Source organism: Bos mutus, chromosome 26 (genome assembly GCF_027580195.1).
Source record: "Bos mutus isolate GX-2022 chromosome 26, NWIPB_WYAK_1.1, whole genome shotgun sequence".
NCBI classification, from domain to species: domain Eukaryota; kingdom Metazoa; phylum Chordata; class Mammalia; order Artiodactyla; family Bovidae; genus Bos; species Bos mutus.
The window spans coordinates 35740803-35766236 of NC_091642.1; the positions used below are offsets into that span (position 1 = coordinate 35740803).

The window sequence follows — 25434 nt, forward strand, 5'->3', positions numbered from 1 at the left end:
GCTTCTACTGCAAGGAGCATGGGTTCGATCCCTGGTTGGGGAACTATTAATAAGATCCTGCAAGCTGCGTGGTGTGGCCAAAAAAGAAAAAAATGAATTTTTCACCTAACTTCATGGGCCTCCTGAATTCTATCCATAGATACTGTTAAGGTTGAGAATCCCTGTGATACAGGTTGTGTTTGGCTTCGGAATTAAGTGTATTTTACAATAATTCTTCCTTAAGCTTCCTGAAATGTGATTATATTGTATTTATAATAAAATGTATACATAAGGAAGATAGGATTTAGGCTATGTCGATATACAGATAAATCTTTTACAATGCAGTCCACTCCAGATAACTGAACATGGCCTAAGCTCAAAATTTTTATGGAACACTTACAGCTGTTATATAAAAAAAATGACAATTACAGTAACCACACAACACAATGGACGTTTAAAAACAACATCTTACAGAAACTAAAACACATTCCTACTACGGAGTTTCTCAGAGCCTTCATTAAATATGCTAAAGGGCATCACGGTTCTTCAAAGATCTCCAGTGCAGTATTTCCCACGCTTATTTAACTGGGAATCTTTTTTTTTTCCAGAGTGTCTCATAGGATTAGTGTTCTTTCAAACTTTGGGAAATATGCTCCAGGCACAAGTGAGCCACAGAAGCAAGTCTATCTGTCCTGAATAAGCAAATAGCCTCCAAACAGTAAACATGCAGGGTGGAGCCAAGTATCATGACTGGCAATGCCAAGAGCCGGGAAGCGCCCACCCCCCCACCCCCGCCCCGGGCAGAAAGTTGGGAGAACCAGGAAGGGAGAGCTGCCATTCAAAGTTTCGCTGCCAGGTATCAGAAAGCGGAGTGTCAAGGTCCCATCAACTTGCAGGTACTTCCCCCAGTGCAGGAAGTATGGGATGGGTAGGCCAATGACAGTCAAGAGCTGACTTCCTTATTTTTTGCAATATCCTACTCATTTTAGGACAGAAGAACAGGATCTCAGCCCTTGATAAAAGCAATTCAGTTATAGGTCAGAGAGTCAGAGGTAGGGATCAGGTGAAGACTCTGGCTCAGACGGGCCCAGGCAGGAGCCATGTCTCACTGGCTTGGTTCCTCCAGCCCCCAGCACAGCACCAGGCACTGAGAGTGAACTGTCTGAGTCTAGCAGGTTGGAGTTCAGACCAAGGGTTCAGAAATCCGGCTGTGAGTCAGTCGATCCTTGCTGAGGGTGAGTTCTTTGAATAGAAAGCACTCAGATGCTCTAAGTTAGGAATGGTTCTGAGCACACTGGAGCTCTAGGCATGCATCACTTAGCCCCATGTGAACTCAGATCACCAGGTCTGGACCCACAGCCTGTCAGGCAACTGAAAGGCCTTGACAATATGACTGTCAACATGTTAGTCACTCAGTCATGCCCAGCTCTTTGCAACCCCATGGACTGTAGCTTGCCAGGCTCCTCTGTCCATGGAATTCTCCAGGCAAGAATACTGGAATGGGTAGCCATTCCCTTCTCCAGGGCATCTTCCCAACCCAGGGACTGAACCTGGGTCTCCTGCATTGCAGGCAGGTTCTTTTCCATCTGAGCCACCAGGGAACTCCCTGGAAAATCACGGGGGTCTGGAACTGTGCTTAAAACAGTGATAATGGGATTACATTGTCCCATTTTTTCCAAAAGGAGGAAGAAGTAAGTTGTGGAAGTCAAATGGTAGGAAATGTCAAGGTGATACCTGACAAAGTCTCAGAATGGATTATTTGGTTGTGAGAACACAGAAAATAAAGAGGCGACTAGAAAGAAGTAGAACAAGTTTACTAAGAACGAATCTCCCATACAGTAACCTGTTTAGACCTTTTGGGTAAGGTAACTCACTTTGCGGGAAATAACAGATTAGCAGCATTTTCCAACTTTCAGGATGGTAAAAATTATTTTTAAGTAAACAGACTACCAGGACTTCCTTATGGCAATTCTGATTTAGTTAGGCAGATTTGGGACCCAAGCCTCTGTGTCTTTGAAAGTGCCCCAGTGATGCTTTCTTTCTTTATTTAACTGCGTTGGGTCTTAGCTGCAGCATGCAGCATCTTTACTTGTGGCATATGGGATCTAGTTCCCTTACCAGAGATCGAACTACTCAATCCTCCCACACTGGGAGTGCAGAGTCTTAGCAACTAGACCACCAGGGAAGTCCCTGCCCCAGTGGTTCTTATCAGTGTATCCTGACTTCTGGACTGCCTTTGACAAGGTCTTTCCTAAAGACCTGAATCAGAATCCTGCCTCTGCCACTTCGAGCTGGGAGGCTTGGAGAAAGTCCCATAGATGGCTAGACCTCAATTTCTATTCTATAATGAAAGAGGTTGAACCAGATTCTGCAGAAATGTGGGTTTCAGAGAACAGAGAACCAGATAGGAGGGATAATCACCTAAACTCCAGGGAGGTCCTGCAAGAAGGGCCACAGGGCTCTCCACTGGGCCATCTGGCTCAAGGGCAATCTGGGTGAAGGCACAGTTTGGAAAACTGCTAATAAATACATTGGATGACTAATGTTAAAACCCACAGGGAACCTTATATGCTGTAATAACGTACTCAAACCAAGAAGAGCAAATTTAATAGTGATAAATGTGAGGCTCCTGCTATGCGGAAGGTTAACATTAATTGTAAACCTGGAAATATGGGGAGACTAGACATAAGTTTAGTCCTATGAAAACAACTGAACTGTTTGTTTTCCACAAACTCAACATGGGCCTGATAGGTGTTAAAGAATTTAAACAGCGAGAACAGTCTGAGGTTGTATTAACTGAAGTATAAAGTTCAGATTAAGAGATGTGATGCTTATACTGTTCATGAGTTGACAGACCCTGAGCATGGACTTAGTTCTGGAAATCATGTTTTAAGATGGACAAATTCAAGCATATCCACAAATGTAAGAATATCAAAATAGTCTTAATGGAAGAGTCATATCCTGTGAGGCACTGTTGACACAACAGGAACGTTTAGCTTGGAGAAGAGAAAAGCTGGTGAGAAGACACATGCTGGCTTTTAGGATGTGCAATTAGTCTGTGCAGCTGCAGAGGAAAGTTGTGCCAAAGAGTAGGAGGAACAGGAAGGAAGATTCGGGCTCCACATACAGAAGACTTTTGCAACAACACAATCTATTCATTAGTGGAATGGACACTGTATAAGTCACTGCAAATGTGCAAAGAACAGGAAAGGCAGCAGCTACAAGAACATCCAACTACGTCTTGAAGACCATAGAGCAGAGGGCAGCTGCATCTGCTTGGCACTGAGATGTGGGCAGCAGTTTCTGGATAAAGAAAGCAGAGTGGAGGAACAGCGCTGCCAAAGAAAAAGTGCCTTTTATGTTGGGGAGTCAGTTTCTGCTGCAGAATTTGAGGAGGGCCGGGCATAGGCATACACATGCTAACATTTTAGTCAAACAGCTTCAAAATAAAGCCCATCTGTATAGGTCTCAGGAGAAGGCAATGGCACCCCACTCCAGTACTCTTGCCTGGAAAATCCCATGGATGGAGGAGCCTGGTAGGCTGCAGTCCATGGGGTCGCTAGGAGTCAGACATGACTGAGTGACTTCACTTTCCCTTTTCACTTTCATGCACTGGAGAAGGAAATGGCAACCCACTCCAGTGTTCTTGCCTGGAGAATCCCAGGGACGGGGGAGCCTGGTGGGCTGCCGTCTCTGGGGTCGCACAGAGTCGGACACGACTGAAGCGACTTAGCAGCAGCAGCAGCAGCAGTATAGGTCTCATGGCTTCTGGAACCCAAGTAAATGCAGCAGCTTTGGGGAGTGCAGATCTGGACAAAGGCAGACCTAGTAGAGGTCTCAAACTGGTGGCACTTAGCTCTGACTTCACCTCCAGACCAGACTTGTTTGGCTGATGCAATGTTTTAAGAATTTTTAATTAGGGTTGCTCATTCATGAAGCCATGTGCACTCCCTTGCCCTCCTCGCCACTTCCCAACTGTTATATATCCAGCTGGCTCTTATGTTTATGTTTCCTGGTTGGCCCCTGAAGGTGGCTGCTTTTGCAACACTTGGCCCAGAGCTGTGCATGAGGGTCAAATTGGGCAATGTGTGCCTCCAGGGCACATGAAGACTTCTAGGAACACGCAGGTTTGGATCTTTAAAAGAAACCAATTTCAACATGTTTGGGTACTCTTTTATAAGAACTCTCCAGAAAGCAGGAATAGAAGGAACATACCTCAACATAATAAAAGCTATATATGACAAACCCACAGCAAACATTATCCTCAATGGTGAAAAATTGAAAGCATTTCCTCTAAAGTCAGGAACAAGACAAGGGTGCCCACTTTCACCAGTACTATTCAACATAGTTCTGGAAGTTTTGGCCACAGCAATCAGAGCAGAAAAAGAAATAAAAGGAATCCAAATGGGAAAAGAAGAAGCAAAACTCTCACTATTTGCAGATGACATGATCCTCTACATAGAAAACCCTAAAGACTCCACCAGAAAATTACTAGAACTAATCAATGATTATAGTAAAGTTGCAGGATATAAAATCAACACACAGAAATCCCTTGCATTCCTATACACTAATAATGAGAAAACAGAAAGAGAAATTAAGGAAACAATTCCATTCACCATTGCAACGGAAAGAATAAAATACTTAGGAATATATCTACCTAAAAACAGGCCTGCCTGAGAACACGCTTGTGGTTGGCTAATTTTCCCTTCCCACTTACTCTTCATGATTGTTCTTCTCGCTTTACAAAAAACAAGCAGAACTCCCACTGACCAAGCAACAATCTTGCAGTGATACAGGAGATGAGGTGAAAAACCATTCCAGGCAGTAAAAAGAACATTTGAGGATGCAGAGCTCCTGAGAGAGTCTTAAGAAATGAAAGAAGGGGGCGTCTTATTTCATCCAGGCAGTAAACACATTCAAGGTTTTATGTCTTGTCTATCATCTATCTGTATCTATCTATCTATCATCTGTCTATCTACCTATCTTTTCCTTTTCCCTTCTTTTCCTCTGTCTGTTTATCCATCTACCTTGGAATTAAAATTCAGAAGTGAGATGTGCATCAGAGGGATGATAATATAATGTTTATGTGAATAAAAAAATAAAGCCAGACCTTTTTGGATCAAATGTAAGTCTGACTGGGCTGATTTATTTGACAAGTACGGTTTTTGTATGTTATATTTGTATATAATTTATGTTGTCTATTATATATTTATACAAAATAAATACTATTCTCCTCCTGTTGGGGGCTGCAGGAGGTTTATGCAGCAACTCTTGGCTGTGGTAAGTTTCAAAAGTGGTGTTTCAGGGCCAAAAGTGCCCTCCTAAATAGGGCAAATAGTTTTGGCAGCTGTCATTTTGTGCAATGAGTACGTCCAACCTGGTGTATGGACTTACCAGTCCTGGACCTGAAATTTTTCACAGATCCTTGGGCGGAGGGCCTGCTATGCAGGCAAGTTTGGGGTGCTCTGAGTATAGATGTCATGAGTGAGGCAGATACAGAAGTGCCTTGGGGTCCACATACCACAGTGATGCACTGTGCCAGCTTCCACAGGGCTAGGACCACAGAGCTGCTGCCACTGGGGGTCTACTACTGACCTCAGGGGTCACAACCCCATGTTCAAGAGCTCCACAGGGGCAGGGACGCTTTCTAAAGGGGACTCCAGTGACCACTGAGGGGTTGAGAATTGTGAAGCCCAGATCCAGAGATAAAGGTCATACATTATTCTGCCCAAAATAAATTAAACAATGAGGTGCATTCTATATCAATTTTTCAAAATAAAATTTTATGTGAGTGGGAAGAGAGTATTTATCAGTCTATTAAAACAAAAGCCAAAACTCAAATATATCATTCAAGGAAAGGGAATCTCCAAAAACCGGTTACCTGGCTGAAAGTTTAGAATGACATCAATTTCTTTGTTCTGGGCATGCAGCATCCCTGTAATCTCTTTAACAAGAGCGTACCTTTTGCTTTAAGATATCCACCGGTGTCTGATGGGCTTTTAATTTCTTATTTTTGAGAAGCACTTTCCTTCTGAGTTGGTCAGGTGAGGGGAGCATAGGATCATCTGAGAAATCACTCTCAAATAAGAATTTAGCTACCAGTTTTTCTCCAAACACAGTCTGAAACAATAAAGGAAAGCACATCATCAGTGACTTTTGTCTATACTTGAGTCACTTGGCTAGATATTTCAGCCCAGTGGGATTCTTCTAAAAATCCCAGGAAGAGGAGCTAGGAAAGAAGTTGTATCCGTGTGTCCCCACCCTCTGCATAGCTTCTTAGCAGAAAGAAGGGAGGTAGTTAGAAACCACGAAGAGGGCTTGAGGCCACTCTCCAGAGGGCAGCTCTAACTGTTTAGGAAGATACTCTGGGGTCTGATGTACAAAAGAAGAAAAAGAGATTCAGTCAGAGGACGTGGTCTGTAGAATATGGACTGTTCCAGAAGTGGGCACAGGAGATAAACCTTGAAGAAGGTGCGAAGTTGGGACAAAATGAAAAATAACAGGGAGAAATTGTCACCATTTGGTATAAAGAGCCGCAGACGCCATTCTCACAAAGGTTTCCTGAGCACTGGTCTCCAAAGGGACATTTGTGTCCCCCAAGGAGGTGGGTGTAGGGGAAGGCACAGGATGACCCCCTGGGGTGAGGGTAGAAAATATGGCAGCTTCTATTTCTAGTTGTCTTTTTTTTCTTTTTTAATGAAAACAGAACAAAAATGGAAGATTGTTAGCGCTTAACGTACAGACTGAAAACGGGGCCTTCAGTCCATGTCAGGGGCTGTTTATAAAGGTGCCTGCAGGACTGGTGAGGGCTCTCCACTGACGCAGAGGGACCAAAGGTATGTCCCTCACATCTTTGTTTGGTACCAGCTTACTGAGATGATCACAGTTTGGGTGCCATGGTGACCACTGTGGTTAATTTCGCAAAAAGATTTTTCTTTAAAATATTTTGTAACTAGATGAAAAGTGATTATGAAAATCCTTTACAACATACAGAAGCTCACACTTTATATGAGGAAAATGCACTTAGTCAAAGAAAGTGAAGTTGCTCAGTCGAGTCTGACTCTTTGTGACCCCATGGACTGTAGCCGGCCAGGCTCCGTCTATGGAATTTTCCAGGCAAGGATACTGGAGTGGGTTGTCATTTCCTTCTCCAGGGGATGTTCCTGACCCAGGGATCAAACCTGGGTCTCCAGGCAGACTCTTTACCGTCTGAGCCACCAGTGAAGCCCACTTAGTCAAAGGAGTATTCTAAGTTATGCAATTTTCTTTAAAAAAAAAAAAAGTATCCTAAAATTTCTGACTTTTTCTGTGCTGCACTTTGTTACCAAATGATGAAGATTATAAAATCACTATTAGTCTGTTCCTATATGGTAAGTGTAACATTTTAACATTGATTGAGAAAGCAGTTGCTTTTTAGATAAAATCTGTGTTCTGGAAAGAGTAAAGACAGCTGTCTAAAGATATTTCTATTGTGATGTGATTTTGTTGTAGGAAACAATGTATTTTAACATAAACACTCATGTATGCACAGTCAGAAAACTTGGAAACAGATTTTCTAATCGTTACAAAATCTTCTAAAGGAAGGATTTTAGTGGACTTTGAACTCATCTGTTAAAAATATAAAAGTGAAAGTGTTAGTTGCTCAGTTGTGTCTGACTTTTTGCAACCCCATGGACTGTAGCCTGCCAGGCTCCTCTGTCCATGGACTTCTCCAGGAAAGAATACTGGAGTGGGTCACAATTCCCTTCTCCAGGGGATCTTCCTGACCCAGGGATTGAACTCTCATCTCCTGCATTGCAGGCAGATTCTTTACTATCTGAGCCACCAGGGAAGCCCCAAAATATAAAAGTATATAAAGGCAAGACCTTTACATACAAACTCTCTAGCCAAATTCCAACAAGAACCTTTGCCTCATTAATGGAATTGAGAAATGAGTACCGTGATTTAACAAGTGCAGTTAATGATAACCCTTTTCCATCTGTGTACAGGTATCTTTGTAAGGCATCTTCATCAGCTACTATGCTGGGAGGGATCGGGGGCAAGAGAAGGGGACGACAGAGGATGAGATGGCTGGATGGCATCACTGACTCGATGGACGTGAGTCTCAGGGAACTCTGGGAGTTGGTGATGGACAGGGAGGCCTGGCATGCTGTGATTCATGGGGTCACAAAGAGTCGGACACGACTGAGCGACTGATCTGATCTGATCTGATAACTATTAAAGACAAATACTGAAATAATAAACTAAGCTTAAAACCAGACATGCAAGTCAGCAATCACAAAAGTTCAAAAATAATGAGGTGTATTCAATCACATTGTTCCCACTAAAAATTTAGATAATAAATAAATAGTCCTAATTTTTTTATGATAGCAAAAGGTTTTTGTATCATAAATAAATAATAGCATTAAAATGCTATTCTTTACTTTCATCCTTTCTGTTACCCTCTTTTATATTTTATTTTTGCATGTTTTAATTAATATATGAAATATGTTAATAAGTAAAGTGAAGTGAAGTCGCTTAGTTGTATCCTACTCTTTGCAACCCCATGGACTGTAGCCTACCAGGCTCCTCTGTCCATGGGATTTTCCAGGCAATAGTACTGGAGTGGATTGCCATTTCCTTCTCCAGGGGATCTTTCTAACCCAGGGATTGAACCCGAGTCTCCCACATTGTAGACAGATGTTTTACCGTCTGAGCCACCAGGGAAGTCCCTGTTATGTTATGTTAATAAGTAGGATATGTATATAATTTATGAATAAGTCAATATACACAATAGGAATACATGGTGTGTTTTACTGATAGAAGTATGCAATCAAAAAAGTTTAGAGGGCTTCTCTGATGGCTCAGTGGTAAAGAATCCACCTGCAATGTAGCTGTGAGTTTGCTTCCTGGGTTTGGAAGACCCCACATGCCTCAGAGAAACTAAGCCCATGTGCCACAGTTACTGAGTCACACTCTAGAGCCCAGGAGCCAAAACTATTGAGCCCACAGGCCTAACCTACTGATGCCCTTGCGCCGTAGAGCCTGTGTTCTGCAAAAAGCAAAGCCACCACAATGAGAAGCCCATGCACTGCAACTGGAGAATAGACCCCACTTGCTGTGACTGGAGAAAACCTGGCACACAAAATAAATAAATAACATTATTTTAAAAAAAAGTTTAGAGACCATCATTCTAAATGATGCCAAAGAAAAGGCAATATGAAAGGCTAATTAGTTTTGTTGGCATTAGTTTTGTATTTGGGAACATTTTCTTCTCTCCATGCCCCTCCCTACCACTGAGAGCCATATTCCCATAAATGCCTCTACCAGTGGAGGAAGGGGGAAGTATACTGGAGTATCTGCCTTTAAATCTGTTTGTATTATAGTTTCTTTGCATAAGGAACAGCTGGGTGCTAACAGCAATTGTTGTGGCCAGTCTAACCTCTTTGCCAACATGGATCTCTGTACCTGAAGTTGGGCCACAAGAAGATTTGACTTCTTTGCCCTTAAATATTTTCAGCTTTTCTATATATAACTGACAGATGACATCCTGGCACCCCTGATTTGTGATTCCAAAAGTGTTGGAGAGTTGGTCTTCTTTTACCTCTGAAGGCTTTCTAGAAATTGCCAGAAGACCACAGAAGAATGCTTCAATCACTAGCTGAAAAGATGAACCCCTCAAGAGAGAGCCCCAAACTCACAGGGGCATCCCCATTTCTCAGGTCTGAGGGATCTAACTATACATGTTTTACAGCTGAGGCCCAGCTGTGGTGTGGTCCACGGTGGCCCCAAATTAAGCTCAACAATAGTCAAACAAGACAAAGACCAAGCCACCATCCTGTCACTTAGCTAATACCTTACCTTGAAAATTTCTGCCATTTTTCGTTGCTGAGGCAATGAACAGTGGTTCTCAATCGATATGATGATGGGTAGGTCAGAGTTGATGAAGGCACTGCGATCGATGGCTTCAACCACTTCCTGTGAGGGCCGAAAAGTCTCATCAGAGCTCAGATATCTGCCCAGGGTGTCAGGAAGCAAGGTACTAATAGCCACAGAAAGCATCTAACTTGGTGTATGCAGAAGACTCTGGCCAAAGTGGTTTCTATCTTTTTAAATATATTTTCAAGTTAATCAATACAATAGGTTATTTCCTATAAAGACATTAAACTATTCATATTAAGTATTGTTCACATACTATGAAGAACAGTTGTCAGTATTGTCAATTTAACAAATCAATATATATATATGAGTATATTATAGGTAAGATACATTGTTTTAGTTACAGTATCAAAAATAATGATGCATAAGATATTTTCCTGCTTTCAAGGAGTTTACAATCAAATCTACTTGGGGCAATAAGACATATATCACCTGTATTTATGTATGTACATAAACAGTTATCAATCCCTCTTTTCCTCAGCACAAGGCACAAAACGTTTAAAGAAGGCTGAATAGGAAAATGAGTTGAAGAGAAAATATATTTTAGCCATTATCTTCATATGTAAGACAGAAATAGTAATATTCCTTCTCAGTCCAGTTAGAGTTCAGAAAAAACAAAATGATGCCACAGCCAAAGACCCTCTGATTGAGGTTTATAATTGAACAATGAACAAATAAACTGCCTAGAAACTGACATCATAATACAGTGAGACCAGTCTTCCTGGGCGATCAATCTCCCGAGGTGGAATCATTTCTCATTACTTTAGAATGTTATTTCATCCTCCCCAGACACATGATGTTGGCCTTTGTCAGCAGAACACCAGGAAAAATGATCTTTAATTCTTACAGCAAGGAACAACTCCTGCCTTTTATATATCATTTTATGATACAAAAATTGCAATAACATTATTACATGATAACTAATTTAAGGTAATGGTTACTAAACTTTGGTTGAATGGGAATCTAAGGAGAGTTTTAGATCAACTCCCAGAAAAATGAGCATGTGCAGACCCCCACAATTTGGAGAAGTCTTAAGCCCCAGGATAAGAACCCCCAACCTAAGGTATAATTTGGAAAAGTCACTTATTTAAATGACGAATGAAGATAATGACTCTCTGTGATCTGATCTAAAGAAAGTTATGAAGCATTACCTTGAAGGGGATCTTGGTTGTCAGGGTGTGTCCATGATAAATGATGGGCATTCCATCATCTCCGTCCCAGCAGTCCAACTCTACACTCCTACAGCCTTGCAGGAGGACCTGTGGGATCAATGAGTGAATCCACCCCAGATGAGCAAATGGAGATAAAGCCTCAAATTAAACCCAGCACAGGCTTCCACATATCAGTGTTCACGCTCCAGGCTAAAACAGAAGGGCCTAAGATTGAAAAGAAACATTGCATGTTGGCCAAAGGCCACAATTTATCACAGGTGGGGAAGGGATAGGACAGATTAAGGTGGAAAGAGTGCTGACCAGAGCTGAATACTAGTGGAAGGTAAAATTTGATAGCAATAACATTTGATCATTTTCCCATCAACTTTGGTCCAAGGGACCTACATATGGTATATCCTGAAACAAAAAAGCCAGGCTAGAGCTCTATCTGGGCAGACGTCAGAGGAGGTGACACAGGTGCTGATGAGGAAATGAGGACACTGATTCTTTAATGAACTGAAATATTTATATGAATCTAATCAGGATAAAACTTCCTCTGCGTGTGGTGCTAAGTTGCTTCAGTCGTGTCTGACTCTTTGTGACCCTGTGGACTGTTGCCTGCCAGGTTCCTCTGTCTACGGGATTCTCCAGGCAAGAATGCTGGAGTGTTGCCAAGCCCTCCTCCAGGGGATGATCTTCCTGACCCAGGGACTGTACTCGAGTCTCACGTCTCCTGTATTGGCAGACAGGTTCCTTACCAATATGCCACCTGGGAATCCCAAAGCTCCTCTACTTAGGCCCCAAACTCATACCTTTGCTGTGAACATGTAGCATGTAAGAAGGGTAGAAGCAAGGAGTTATCAGGAATTTGTTTGCTGTCTAATCCTAGAACAGCATCCACAGCAGAGATGGCAAATAAATCCATAAGCTCCCCTTTTCCATACCCATAGCAGTCATCAGTAATCAATCATAACACACTTGCCCCCAAAGCTCTGATGCATTATCTCATGACCACCTCAGCAAAGAACTCCAGGAAACATGACCAATGAATTAGATGAGATGATACCTATTTGCTTTCCTGGATCTAAAGCTGGAAGCAGAGGTCCTGACCCATGTGTTTGGGTGGCATCTCTGTAATGTTAGCTTGGATCAACTTCTTCCATAGACTCTATGTGTGGAACATCTTAAAGATGGTGATATTCAAAAGGGTCAACCAAGCTAAGAGGCATATGTATCTGTGAATGAGCCAACTCTCTGATTTAAGAATCCACATACCTATTTCCATGTAACAGCAATCCAGTAACTGGGGGCTAGTGGCCACTACAGTTGCTGCTGCTGCTGCTAAGTCACTTCAGTCGTGTCCGACTCTGTGTGACCCCATAGACGGCAGCCCACCAGGCTCCCCCGTCCCTGGGATTCTCCAGGCAAGAACACTGGAGTGGGTTGCCATTTCCTTCTCCAATGCATGAAAGTGAAAAGTGAAAGTGAAGTTGCTCAGTCGTGTCTGACCCTCAGCGACCCCATGGACTGCAACCTTCCAGGCTCCTCCGTCCACGGCATTCTCCAGGCAAGAGTACTGGAGTGGGATGCCACTGCCTTCTCCGACTACAGTTGCTACAACATAACTTAGATAGTTGAATCCCCCTTAATGCTTTTATATGAGACACTTGCTAGATTCTTCCCATTGCCCACCATTGAGAACCCAGTTTTCCTAGGCGACCTCTCATCCCACAGGCAACTGATTCTGTGGTAAAGAATCCCAAAGCCCCCAGCATTTGTCAGCATTAGAGTATCTAGGGGTGTGCTGCTTTGGGCCGAAACTGTTGTGTAACATGGCAGCTGGGACGTGAGGCTCTCTGTAGTGAGCCACACTGGGAAGAGCGTTCACCGACCGGGAGCAGACCAGATGGGTTTTCAGCATGAAAAGGTTAAAGGTCTGCATTAAAGTTTCCACATACCACTAGAAGAGGAGAACCAGGGCTGGAAATTCCAGGTGAGAACAGGGCTTTCTCTCACTTCTCAATGACCCCATAAGTAACGAATGTTAGGAGGTAATTGGAGGAGTTGAGGGACAGCAGAGTGGTAAGAAATGAAATAAAAGGGAGCCTCACATTTAAGGTTTAATCACATCTGTGAATCTATTTTAGGAGTTTCTGTGCTTTATTCAAAGGCTTGGGGTGTAATGTTAAGGAGTTTAAAAAGAAAATGTCCCTGAAAAAGTCCCTGAAAAAAAAAATTTAAAAAGAAAACCTCCCTGATGTCAAATAGGTAAGTATAGTAGGAATTAAAGCTAGGACACCAGTCCCTGTTTATTTTCCTGGAATACACACACACACACACACATACACACACACACATTTCATTTCTTTCCCTTAGAACAATAGATTTGAAACTTCTTTTAACCTTGGAATTCTCAGCGCAAACAGAGGGCCAATATAGAAAGCACATACAAGAGCAAATCTTCAGCTGCAGTAGGAGCAGGGCATGGGACCCTCTAATGCTGACCTTCTGTGTCAGCAGCTGAGGTCCCTTGACAGACACTTATTTTGAAAATCGTGACTCTAAGAACACATCTTCATTTCATAATAAAATCACCTTAAATTTTAGACTTTAAAAGACATACTCCATACCCGATAAGCTTTGGGACAGAAGTTTAACCCATGCTTTGAGAAATATCTAGACGAATCTGAAGAATAAAGCAAGCACAAGTGTGCTGTGTTTATGTATAAAATACAGTTAAAATTTTTACACTTGGACCCCTTCCCCCAACACACAGACATGGACACACACACACACACACACACACAGGACCTAGCTAGATCCTCCCACACTTAACTCATCTTGTGAGAGTTCAGAAAACAGGCTGCATAGACAAAGGTGTTGCAGAAAATACAACAGAAGCACCAGTCATACAGATAATTGACAGCTGGATGTTTAGGTGAAAAGGATGTGCTTTTTCTAGTCCAGAGACCCTTCTGAGTTTTTGAGGACATTCCCATCAATTTAAGTGTGTAAGGATAGTGCCTACACTTTGTAGATTTTTTTTTTGTGTGTGTGTAAGTTGGTTGTCATAATGATGAATTAATTTTCTAACAAATTGCAAAACAAAACAAACAATATTCTGGGAATAACTTCATAGACAGTTGCATTTTCTACTATGCTTTCCCACTACAATATATTGATTTATTTAGCATCTAGGCAAGCGATTAGATAGTTTTCTCATGGGAAAATCTAATTTTAGTAGGGGTAGGTCAGACTAACCAAGATCTAAAAGCTATGAGTCTCAAACTACTACTTATTTATTTATTTATTTTTGCCTAGAATAAAGGTTAAGTATAGATGGGGGGAGGGGAACGGAAAGAAAAAGAGGACAGAAAACAGCCGTATATATCACCAGTTTCCCACACGTCATGTTTCCTCACATTTCACAATTAACAGCATATAAACTCATCAAAGGAGGCTGGGGTCAACTTTCTGTGACAGAGGGTTACGTAAATAAGGTTAATGAAAACCACATTCCCAGTGAAATTCTCGGTACCTGGCTGTAGAGTTCTACTGAGGATTCTCCTTTGAGCTGATGGCCCGTGAGGTAGGTATTGTGTGAAGATTCAATGTAATAGTAGGAGAGGGGCAGCTGCATTTCTTTAACGTTCTCCTGTGACTCATCATTTTTCGAGGCAAAATTATCTTTATCCATTAGAAACCTAGGGGAAACAATTTTGTCAGACGTGTATAGGAAAACTATATACTCTCTTTTCTGAAGTATAGTTGACTTAAAATATATTAGTTTCAGGTATGCATGCTAAGTTGCTTCAGTCGTGTCCAATTCTGTGCGACCCCATGGACTGTAGCCTGCCAGGCTTGTCTGTCCATGGGATTCTCCAGGCAAGAATACTAGAGTGGGTCCTCCTCCAGGGGATCTTCCCGACCCAGGGATTGAACCGCGTCTCTTACATCTCCTGCATTGGTAGGCAGATTCCATACCACTAGCACCACCTGGGGAGCCCAGTTTCAGGTATACAACATAGCGATTCAGTATTTTTATAGCTTGTACTCCATAAAGCTATTATAAAACATTGGCTATATTTCCTGTGCTGTACATTAATCCTTGTATTTATCATATGTATCTTTTAGTCCCCTTCCCCTATCTTTTAAAAAGAATTATTTTATTTTTTGGCTGTACCACATGGCAGAACTAAGATTCCCCCAGCAGGGATTGAACCTCTGCCCCCTGAATTGGCAATGTGGTCTCAACCCCTGGACCACTGGGGAAGGCCCCCTTCCCCTATCTTGTCCTTCTCCCAAGCCCTCTCTCCACTAGTAACAGCTAGTTTGTTCTCTGTATCTGAGTCTATTTGAAAAATATACGTGCTTAAATGATGGGCAAAAATATTTTAAAAGTTACCTTGCAAATCCTTCAAATGACATTAGGCCTTGATGACACATACTAACGCTAGGCTCGAACTTCTGCAAGGGATACAAAAGGAGTGTTATTTAGGTAAAGGAAACTAAAGGGGAAAAAACCACCACATCATTTTTTAAAACTGTTCTGTTTTCATCAGGAAATATCTAAACCAAATATTTGGACTAATTTAGTTATGGAGTGGTAAAATGTAGTTTTTCAGTCCAAAAGAAAACATTTATTATGTGTGAGTTTATTATAGGAAGCATATTTATTTAAGAGGGGAAAAAAAGAGAAGGAGAAAAGAATAAAGCTGATTTATATGGAAACAAACAGTATCAGTTTATCCAGGTAAAGATGGGGATCAGAACAGCAGCTACTACAAAGTTGGTGGGAGGTGAAACGTGAAGATCCACTCAGGACAGTGTTCACGCTCCATCAGAACTTAGTGCATACTCAATGTGACCATAATCTTACATTTTTAGCATCGCCAGTGATCAAGTCCAGTCGCTGGCCAGCTAATCCACTGATTCCTAATCAATTGACAAGGGAGGCTAAAAGCCTAGATTAATTCTGTTGCATGTGGCGCAGCCACAGTGAACCATCTGGCCCCCTCTCTTCTCTCATCCCCTAGAGGAGGCCATGACCACTTCCTCTGGGTTACAGTGACAGCTTCCTTCCCAGTTTCTCTGGCCTTCATTCCTTCCCTAGCACAGTTTATACTCCAGTGGGGCCAGAGTGACCTCTTAGAAACTTAAATCATCTTCTTCCCCTGCTCAAAAATTCCAATAGCATCCCATCTCACATGGACTCCTTACCATGGCCTAAGATGCCTGGATGGTTTGGCCCCTGCCCACCTGTCTGAAATCAAGTCTGCTATGGTCCCTCTGGCTTTTGTTATTCCTCACAAACTCCAAGCTGGCTTCTGCTTGCTACTCTCTGTCTGGAAAGCTGTCTCCTTAGACCCTCACAAAGCTTAATCATTCAGGGCTCAGCCCAAGTGTCACCTCCCTCAAGGGGCCTTGGCTTACTCCTCTCAGCCCTCCATTCCCTTACTCTGCTCAGTCTTTTATCAGAGCCCATTATTACCTGAAATCACATGATATATTTATTCATTTATAGTTTGTCTCACCCACTAGAATGTAAACTGCTATGAAGGTTGGAACTTGATCCTCTTAACTACTGTATTTCCAGGCCCAGAGTAGAAGCTGATAAACATTTGTTAGACAATCAAAATAGCTGATGACCTAACTACCAATTCCATTGCATGTGCTGGAACAACAAAAAACAATCATGTACTAATTCTTTACAGTAGCCACTGGGTAAGAGAAGACTTGGTGTTTAGTCACTAAGTTTTATCTGACTATTGCAGCGCCACGGAGTGTAGCCCGCCAGGCTCTTCTATCTGTGGGATTTCCCAGGCAAGAAAACTGGACTGGGTTACCATTTCCTTCTCCAGAGAATCTTCCCAAATCAGGGATCAAAGATGAGTCTCCTGCACTGGCAGGCGGATTCTTTACCTCTGAGCCACCAGGGAAGCACCAATGGACAGAGGAGCCTGGTGGGCTATGTAGTCCATGGGATCGAAAAAGAGTCGGACATGACTTAGCAACTAAACAACAGCAAAAGAAAAAGGTTTAGGACCTATGTTAACTGTATGTTAAATAAGAACACTTACATATTTGGTATTTAAAAAAAAAAATAACCTTCTATTTCTCCCCCAGACTTCAAAGGCATTGGAAAGAAGTATAAAAAGAGTAAATGTTCAGCAGAAAATAATTAGAATAGTTAGAAGCCTTACACATGTGCTTGCACGCAAAAAAAGATACAAACCTGGATAATGCTGAGGATTTCGTCATAAGTATAGTGTTCTCCTTGGCAATTCACTAGGAAGTCATTGAGCTGGAGGATACCAACTCCAAACACACCCAGAGATGTGCTCTCCACCCCAGTGCCATTTGTCACAATACTGGCAGCAGCAATGGCATCAGATATCTGCCTCTGGTTGTCAGACAGCTGCTGTTTACTCTTGATGAATAATCCCAAATCTGAGACATTTCTGGTCAACAAATCTGAAACAGAACCACCGAACAGAACATGGACAGGCTAGCCAGCATCTTTCATAAAGCCCGTTTTGGAGATAATGGTGTTGTGGAACTATTAAGCTGTAGTAACTCTTCACTAATCTGTCTAAACAAGCCATCAAGCTCAGTGCTTCTTCCTGGCTTCACATAGTTGAAGGGATAAAAAAATGAATTAGTGAATAAATAAAAGAAATGAAGAGAGCTAGGTCAATGATCCTAAAAGCCCATAAACTTCAGTATCAGATGCAAACATGTAAATTCGGTCGGGGACTTTAGGCTGAATTCAGACTTTGGTTTTTGAGAATAACCACTTCTATGACTGAGCATGCATGGAAGACGTACCCTTAAGATTACAGTTTTTCTGTACTTCAAAAGTGTAACTGTAAACTGTGCAGGTGCCTGTGTGAACATATGTTTTCAGCTCAGCTGGGTAAATACCAAGGAGTACAGTTGCTGGATTATACGGTAATAGTACATTCTAGTTTGTAAGAAACAGCCAAATTCTCTTCTGAGCTGGCTGTACTGTTTTACCCTCCCATCAGCAATGCCCTAGTTGCTCCACATTTGCACCCACTTTGGTATGGGCGGTCATTTTCACTCTAACCACCATGGAGAACAGTGAGTCAGTTTCTTGCAGAGCTAAATATAGGCTCACCATAGGATCCAGCAACTCCAGTCCTAGGTGTTTACCCAAGTGAGTTGAAAACTTATGTCCACAAAAACACCCACATACCAAATATTTACAGCAGCTTTCTACATAATTGCTAAAACTTAGAAGCAACCAAGATGTCTTTCAATAGATGAATGGCCAAGCATACACATAACAAAATATTACTCAGCAATATAAAGAAATGAGCTGTCAAACCACAAGAAGACATCAAGAAACCTTAAACACATATTGCCCAGTAAAAGGAGCTAGTCTGAAAAGGCCACATACATACTATATGATCCCAACTATATGACATTCTGGGAAAAACAAAGCTATGGAGACAGGAAAAAGATCAGTATTTGCCAGGGGTTCAGAGGAGAGTAGGAGAATGACAAGACGGAGCACAGCGGGTCTTTAGGACAGTGGAACTATTTATTCTGTATACTATTGTAATGGCAAATACATGTCATTATACTTCTGTGAAAACCCATAGAAAATACAGACAGTGAACATTAATGTAAATTATGGACTTCAAATATATCAATATTGGCTCAACAAATATACTGCTGCTGCTGCTAAGTCGCTTCAGTCGTGTCCGACTCTGTGTGACCCCATAGACGGCAGCCCACCAGGCTCCCATCCCTGAGATTCTCCAGGCAAGAACACTGGAGTGGGTTGCCATTTCCTTCTCCAATGCATGAAAGTGAAAAGTGAAAGGGAAGTCGCTCAGTCGTTTCTGACTCTTCGCGAACAAATATACTACACTAATGCAAAAAATTACTAAGGGGGGAACTGTATGTATGCAGGCAGAGCATACAGAAACTCTCTGTACTCTGCTCATTTTTCTGTAAACTTAACTGTCCTAAAAAAAATAGTCTATTATTTTTTTGAAAACTATAACTACTTGACAAATCTACAGTTATGTACATTTATAAGTAAGGCTGAAAAAGGTTAGTATTCTTAGCTTAAGGACAATATGTTTTTAAATAATTAAAAAAGAAAATGCAGGAAAGAGGACTATGTTCATTTTGTTTTTTGCCTTTTAGAAAGGTTTATGGTTTCCAGCAAGAACAGAAGAGAAAAATAATAGGCCTAAAATACATGGGTGGTGATGGTAAAGGTGGTGGCAGTGAATGGGATCAAGGAATAGAGATGCTGGTTTACGCGTTAGGAAAAATGTCCTGAATGTTCAGGCAGGAGTACTTTGCTGAGGTCAGGGAAGACCCTCCTGTCAAAGGGCAGACAGCTCCCAACGCTGGGTGGAGCACCCACCCCCCTGGAGGTAGGGAAGAAACTGGCAGTTCCCAACTGGGACATGCCACAAACTTCGTGGACATTTGGAAATAAGTGGGAAAGGGTTTTTAGTTGTCAGAATGACTGGAAGGCTCTACTGGTTAAATATATTCTAGACTCTATGGACAGACCCATACAATGATGAACTTCCTAGTCCAAAATGCTAACAATACCATCCCCATGACACTCCCATTAGAGAAATGATTCTCTAAGCATTTCACCATGCTCCTGGGAGTAGTGTGCCATGTGGGACAGGCTGAAGGTTTGCATGACTGGGTCTCTAATTATTTTTAGGTAGAAAGGTCTCAAAAGGAAATATTAAATTGTCACACAAACCTAGGTCAGGCTGAAGACCGCTGATATTTTCGTCAATGGTCAGGTTGGTATAGAGGGGGGCTGCCTCAGAGCCAGCTCGGTCACAGGGTACGGCGTAGATGTCAAAGAGGTCCTTCAGGTCCTTGCGGCTCCTCACACTGGACACAGGATGGAGAACACCTCATCTTTAGCTTTGTTTTAACAAGGGAAGGGTAAGAGGAGGAAAGGCTGAAAAGAAAGCCGGCCATACCTGAATGACTTGAACAGCTCAACAAATTCCACGAAACTCATGCTGCTGTCTGAAACCATGAAGCTCTGAAAGCCCTGCATCCCTCCTTTGATCTTCCCTGGCCAGCCGCTGCTGCTGTTCCAAGCACTGCAACAAAGACAAGGCCTTGACGGGCAGAACTGGGACCGGTTCTGTCACTCTGCCCTAAGAGACGTTCTCGGATTAGCAACGTGAACAGAACGATGGACAGCGAGTCACTGAAGTTTAGGCTCTTTTCTTTCTAAGCATTGCTTTAATTATTACACCTTTTCATTTCTCTCCAAATTCATCTATATTGCATCAGAGGAAATAAAACATTATATATTGAAACCACTTCATGTTTACAGCCTATTTAATAAGGGCACAAAGCTGAGTTAATATTCTTCTACAAATCAAAACAGGTCTTTGAAACCACAGGTCAATGAGGGGGGAAAAAAACCATAAATTCAGTGGTTTTGAGGAAAAGTCATTTTAAAAAAGAGCCCCACATTGTGCAATTATAACTTATGGAAAATTATTCATGTGTTTTCATATATTTTAAACCATAGAAACACATTTAAGAAGAAAATCTTGAATGTATCAATGTCTTCCCTTTCTCCTTTCTTAACCAGTTTTTAGATGAAAACAAGGAAGGGTTTTTAATGCTAATGGAAAATGTGAATCACAAAAATATTAAGGGTGGAAAGAAGCCAACTCTTGCCTAGAATTATATTTGCACCTGCCAAGGCTGTATCTATTTAATATAAAAATATCAGTCATCTGGGTCAAAAATTCAGTCTAGCGCTTTCACAATATTTTTTTATTTCCTATGCTGGTTCCTTGAGAGGAGAGTATGAGAAATGTTTTGGCTGGTTTTTGGTCAAATCATCTTTTTTTTTTCATTTTTTGGTTTTGTCCTTAGTTTTTCATGTTTAAAATATTTCAAATCTATAGGAAAATAGAGAGAATATTGTAATGAACAGCTAGCTTGACCTTGATCCTTTCAACAGTGTTTATTTATGGAAACTTATTTTGTGTTGACATCTGAAGGCCACCGCCATTAGTGGGAGAGTATTACAAATGGGTAGATTTACGGTACTATACTTTGTAGGCCTGGGTTGTTGATTCCCCAGTACGGGGTGGGAAACAGAGGGGAGAGCTTGAAGAAGAGGACAAAGGTCTGATAACGAAGTGGTTTTTCATTTGAATTTAAACATGTATGTTTCATGCCTGTCTTCCTCTGGTTCCCCGACCAGCCACTGTCTGTAGGCACCCAACTCCCTCTAACTTTAGGAACCTCTATTCTTCTATTCGGTTCCTTCCTAGGGCTCAGTCTTGCTTTCTTCTTGAAGAGTATTCAGGCTGACTTCTCTTCTCCCGCCTTGTCTTCTCTTACTGGCCCCACTGTCCTCCTATGGCAGGGTCCTCTGATTTTCCATCTGGCACGGTAGTCTCTCTGCTTTGACCTCTTTGAAAACATTTTCCTCGTTTACTTTGTCTTTCCTTTTCCTGTGTACAAGTGATTGAAATAAAGGGAAAGGCCACTTAACTGTAGTTATGCGGCTGTTTTATTTTCCCAGGATACTGGTTAGGCTGAAATATAATGCAAAGAATTCTGATTCTTTGTAGCTTTAGTTTTGTTACAAACCTACAAACCTTGCAAAAGTGGTAAAAAGAGTTTTCAGGTACCTGTGACCCAGTTAAGCCAAATGCAGAAATTACATTCATTATTCACACCGTGAAAGGATGCTTCCCTTTAAAAGAGGATTTACTGTAGGGTTTTTATCTATAGCAAGCTATCAAGAGAGAGAGAAAGAGAGAGGTACAGAGAGAGAGAGACCCAGAGAAAGAGAGAGGTACAGAGAGAGAGACCCAGAGAGACAGAGAGGCAAGGAAAGAGAAAAAGAGACATGGGGAGGAGGGAGATGTGGGGAGGAAGAGAAGGAGAAAAGAGGGGGTGATGCATGTGTTAAGTGTGTGTGTATAAAAATGTCTCTAAACCAGTACCTGTACAGACCCATTTCCTCCTCCCACTTCTCTGACAAAGTATAAAATGTCTTTTTTTTTTTTTTAAATCATGGTTCTGTCTGGAATCTCAACATATCTTAAACTTTAGTATGGGGCTGAGGGAGATGGTATGGCATTCTGATTCCTCTGAAAGACTTTCATTTTAATATATTTTTTTAAGAGGGTGGTTGTTGTTTCAAATCTTTAATTGGCATGGACCTTAAAAAATTATTTACAATAATATCAGCTTTAGGATTATATCTAAACCTCTCCAACTGGTTGTAAGACATTCATTTCTCCAGACATGTACACCTTATACATGAGAAGAGTGTTAAATATATTTCACCCATTAGCAGAGGATCAAATTGCTTACATTAAAACATGTGTTCTTCATTTAGAGCAGTGCTATCCAATAGAACTTTCTGCAATGACAGAAATGGTCTTTATCTGCACTGTTTAGTACATACAGTAGCCAGCGGTCAGTGGTAGCCATGCAACACTTTTAATGTGGCTGGTGTGACTGAGGAACTGAATCTGAAATTTTATTTTAATTAAATTTGAATTTAAATAGCCAGCTCACTTTTTTTGTTTGCTTTGTTTTCTTGTGGCTGCTGTGCTGTGCTAAGTAATTTCAGTCATGTCTGACTCTGTGACCCTATGGACTGCAGCCTGCCAGGCTCCTCTGTCCATGGGATTCTCCAGGCGAGAATACTGGAGTGGGCTGCTGCACCCTCCTCCAAGGGATCTTCTTGACCCAGGGATCCTGTGGCTCCCACTATGTAGGCAGATTCTTTAGCGCTGCATCACTGGGGGAGTCCTTTCCTGTGGCTGGTGGCTGCTAGATCAGACAGTGAAGATTTAGAGACTGGCAGCTCAGGTTTTGTTACTGTTACTGGCCTTTGAAGGATTGCTTTGTCAAAAAAAATTAGAAGCCATTATAGTAAAGTGAGGAGCTTCCCTGGTGGCTCAGATGGTAAAGAATCTGCCAGCAAAGCAGAAGACCTGGGTTCAATCCCTGGGTTGGGAAGACCCCTGAAGAAGGAAATGGCTACCCACTCCAGTATTCTTGCCTGGAGAATTCCATGGACAGAGGAGCCTGATGGGCTACAGTCTATGGGGTCACAAAGTAGTGTGTATAGTAGTAATGTGAGAAAGTAGGAAAATGCAGTCAAGAAAATTAATAGCTTTTAAAATTGGGGGGTTTTCCATTTTAAAGTGATTGTTAGAGACCATCTTTCGACAGAGCGCTGGAGGAGGATGCCCTTCTACACAACCTGCATGGTGTAAAGGGCCCTTCTTTTTGTCATGTTAAGGCCCCACCTGGTTGGGCTCCTGTTGGAAGCAGGCAGCACAGGAGAGGACACTGGCCTGATGGGAGATACTGTCCCGGCAGCCAAGGTAGGGGGCCCAGTCGTGGTCAAGGAGTGGGCTCTTCTGGAAGGGAGAGGGTTGGGAGGGTTCATGATGGCATTTGCCTCTGTGAGAGTGGAAGACAGAAAAGAGACAATGACTCTGATTATACTTTCCCCCAGAAATCAGATAGAAAAGATGCTTCCGAATGTCTGAGGAAATCAATCTATACAGGCAATTACTGTCTAAGAAGCATTAAAATATTCTGGTGAGTTCTCAATCCTGGCTACACATCAGAATCATCTGGGGAACTTGGTGCATAGATATCCTGGACTCACACAGACAGAGTCTGGATCGGTTGGGCTGGGTGTGGCTAGAGCATGCAGAGAGTCTTTAAAAAGCTCTAATATCCAGCCAGGAGGTAAGAATCACTGGTCTAATCCAGTGATTTGATCGTATCTTTCAAATCTAATATTCCTTGTCAATAAGGGCAAGTTAACTAGTTAGTATTTTCTTCTAAGTACAACTTACGGTTGCAAACTTGTGTTTGCAGAAATACCTTTTGGGTTCCATCGTTCAGTTAAAAACAAAGGTAAGTATATTTAATAAGAGTTTAGTTAAGAAGGCCTGTGATACTTAAATCTCAGTTTAAAACCAAATGCACGTTTTCCCATTTAAAAAACCCTTAGGTATGAAGATACCGCTTTACCTGATTCTTCTTGTTCATTGACATCTTGAGGATCAGAGCCGCTCCGGCTCCGGCTCTCTTTGTGTGTTCTGGCCTTGCGGGTGGCCATCTCATCATCCGTCACCTCTCCACTCTCACCCTGGGAACAGAAGACTCACCGTGCTTATCTTTCCCATCACTGCCTAGCTCAGGTAGGTCTCTATTTTTTCACTGATCCACCATCAGTCCCACCGCCCCCTGGTGAAACCAGTAAAGACCTATGTGAAGGCTGACCAAGTGTTCCCTGTTCTGTTTATCCCGTGTGTTCTTCATGATAATGCAGCACTCCTTGGGGGAAAGGGTGACACGAGAAGGCATGAGGTCCCTGGAGTCTGTGCAGAGACAGAATTATGAAGCAGATAAGGTTCAACCTAGGCATCAACAGCCTCCCAAGTGCAAAGAGGGAACCTTCTCCCAGTTAACCATGAAGAAAATGTATTGCACTATAGTGATAATATAAATAATGTAATATATAATATAGAGCAATATATTATATATATATATATCATGCTATAAAACAAAACACAAAATTTACCATCTTAACCATTTTTAATGCTTCCCTTGTGGCTCAGATGGTAAAGAAGCTGCCTGCAATCTGGGAGACCTGGGTTCAATCCCTCGGTCAGGAAGAATCCCTGGAGAAGGAACTGGCAACCCATTCCAGTATTCTTGCCTGGAGAATCCCATGGACAGAGGAGTCTGGCAGGCTACAGTCCATGGGTTTGCAAAGAGTCAGATACAACTGAGCAACTAACACACACATGATCATTTTTAAGTCTACCATAGAGAAAGTAGTGCTAACTATTTGTATCTTGTTGTGCAAGACATTTCTAGAACTTTCTCACTTTTGCAAAACTGATACTCTATACTCATTAAACAACCCCCCCTTTCCCCTTCACCTTAGTCCCTGGCAACCACCATTCTATTTTCTGTTTCTAAGAGTTGGACCACTCTAGGTATCTCATACCTGTAACTGGAATCATGCAGTATTTGTCCTTTTGTGACTGACTTCTTTCACGTAGGATAATGTCCTCAAGGTCATCCACGTTGACCTTGACACATGACACATGACAGGATTTCCCTCTTTTTATCCCCATTGTATGTACATGTTACCTTTTCTTTATCCTTCATTGGCGGATGGACACTTGCTTCTCTTGTTAATATATTTTAAATTGAGGTCTAGCCTTTTGACCCTCCAAGACCTTCCTAATATGATCCTTGTTCCTTACTATCCTTTCTTTGCCCACCACAGAGCCCATGCTCCAACCTGAAGCCTGAACTCAGGGCCCCCTGTGCCAGACAGACGTTCCCC

General features: G+C 42.0%; 1 protein-coding gene across 2 annotated transcripts in view; it reads right to left on the minus strand.

Moving 5' to 3' along the window:
* The window catches only part of PLCE1 (phospholipase C epsilon 1), a 372454-nt gene that overhangs the window by 48027 nt on the left and 298993 nt on the right, over positions 1-25434 (minus strand). For both annotated transcript variants that reach the window (XM_070363815.1, XM_070363814.1), the window contains exons 10-19: positions 24105-24222; positions 23366-23522; positions 20042-20167; positions 19813-19949; positions 17284-17522; positions 15454-15515; positions 14587-14752; positions 11049-11156; positions 9820-9936; positions 5941-6099 (exon numbers count right to left, since the gene is read on the minus strand). In XM_070363815.1, coding sequence (XP_070219916.1) covers positions 5941-6099; positions 9820-9936; positions 11049-11156; positions 14587-14752; positions 15454-15515; positions 17284-17522; positions 19813-19949; positions 20042-20167; positions 23366-23522; positions 24105-24222 — 1389 coding nt within the window. The remainder of the gene's footprint in view (positions 1-5940; positions 6100-9819; positions 9937-11048; positions 11157-14586; positions 14753-15453; positions 15516-17283; positions 17523-19812; positions 19950-20041; positions 20168-23365; positions 23523-24104; positions 24223-25434) is intronic.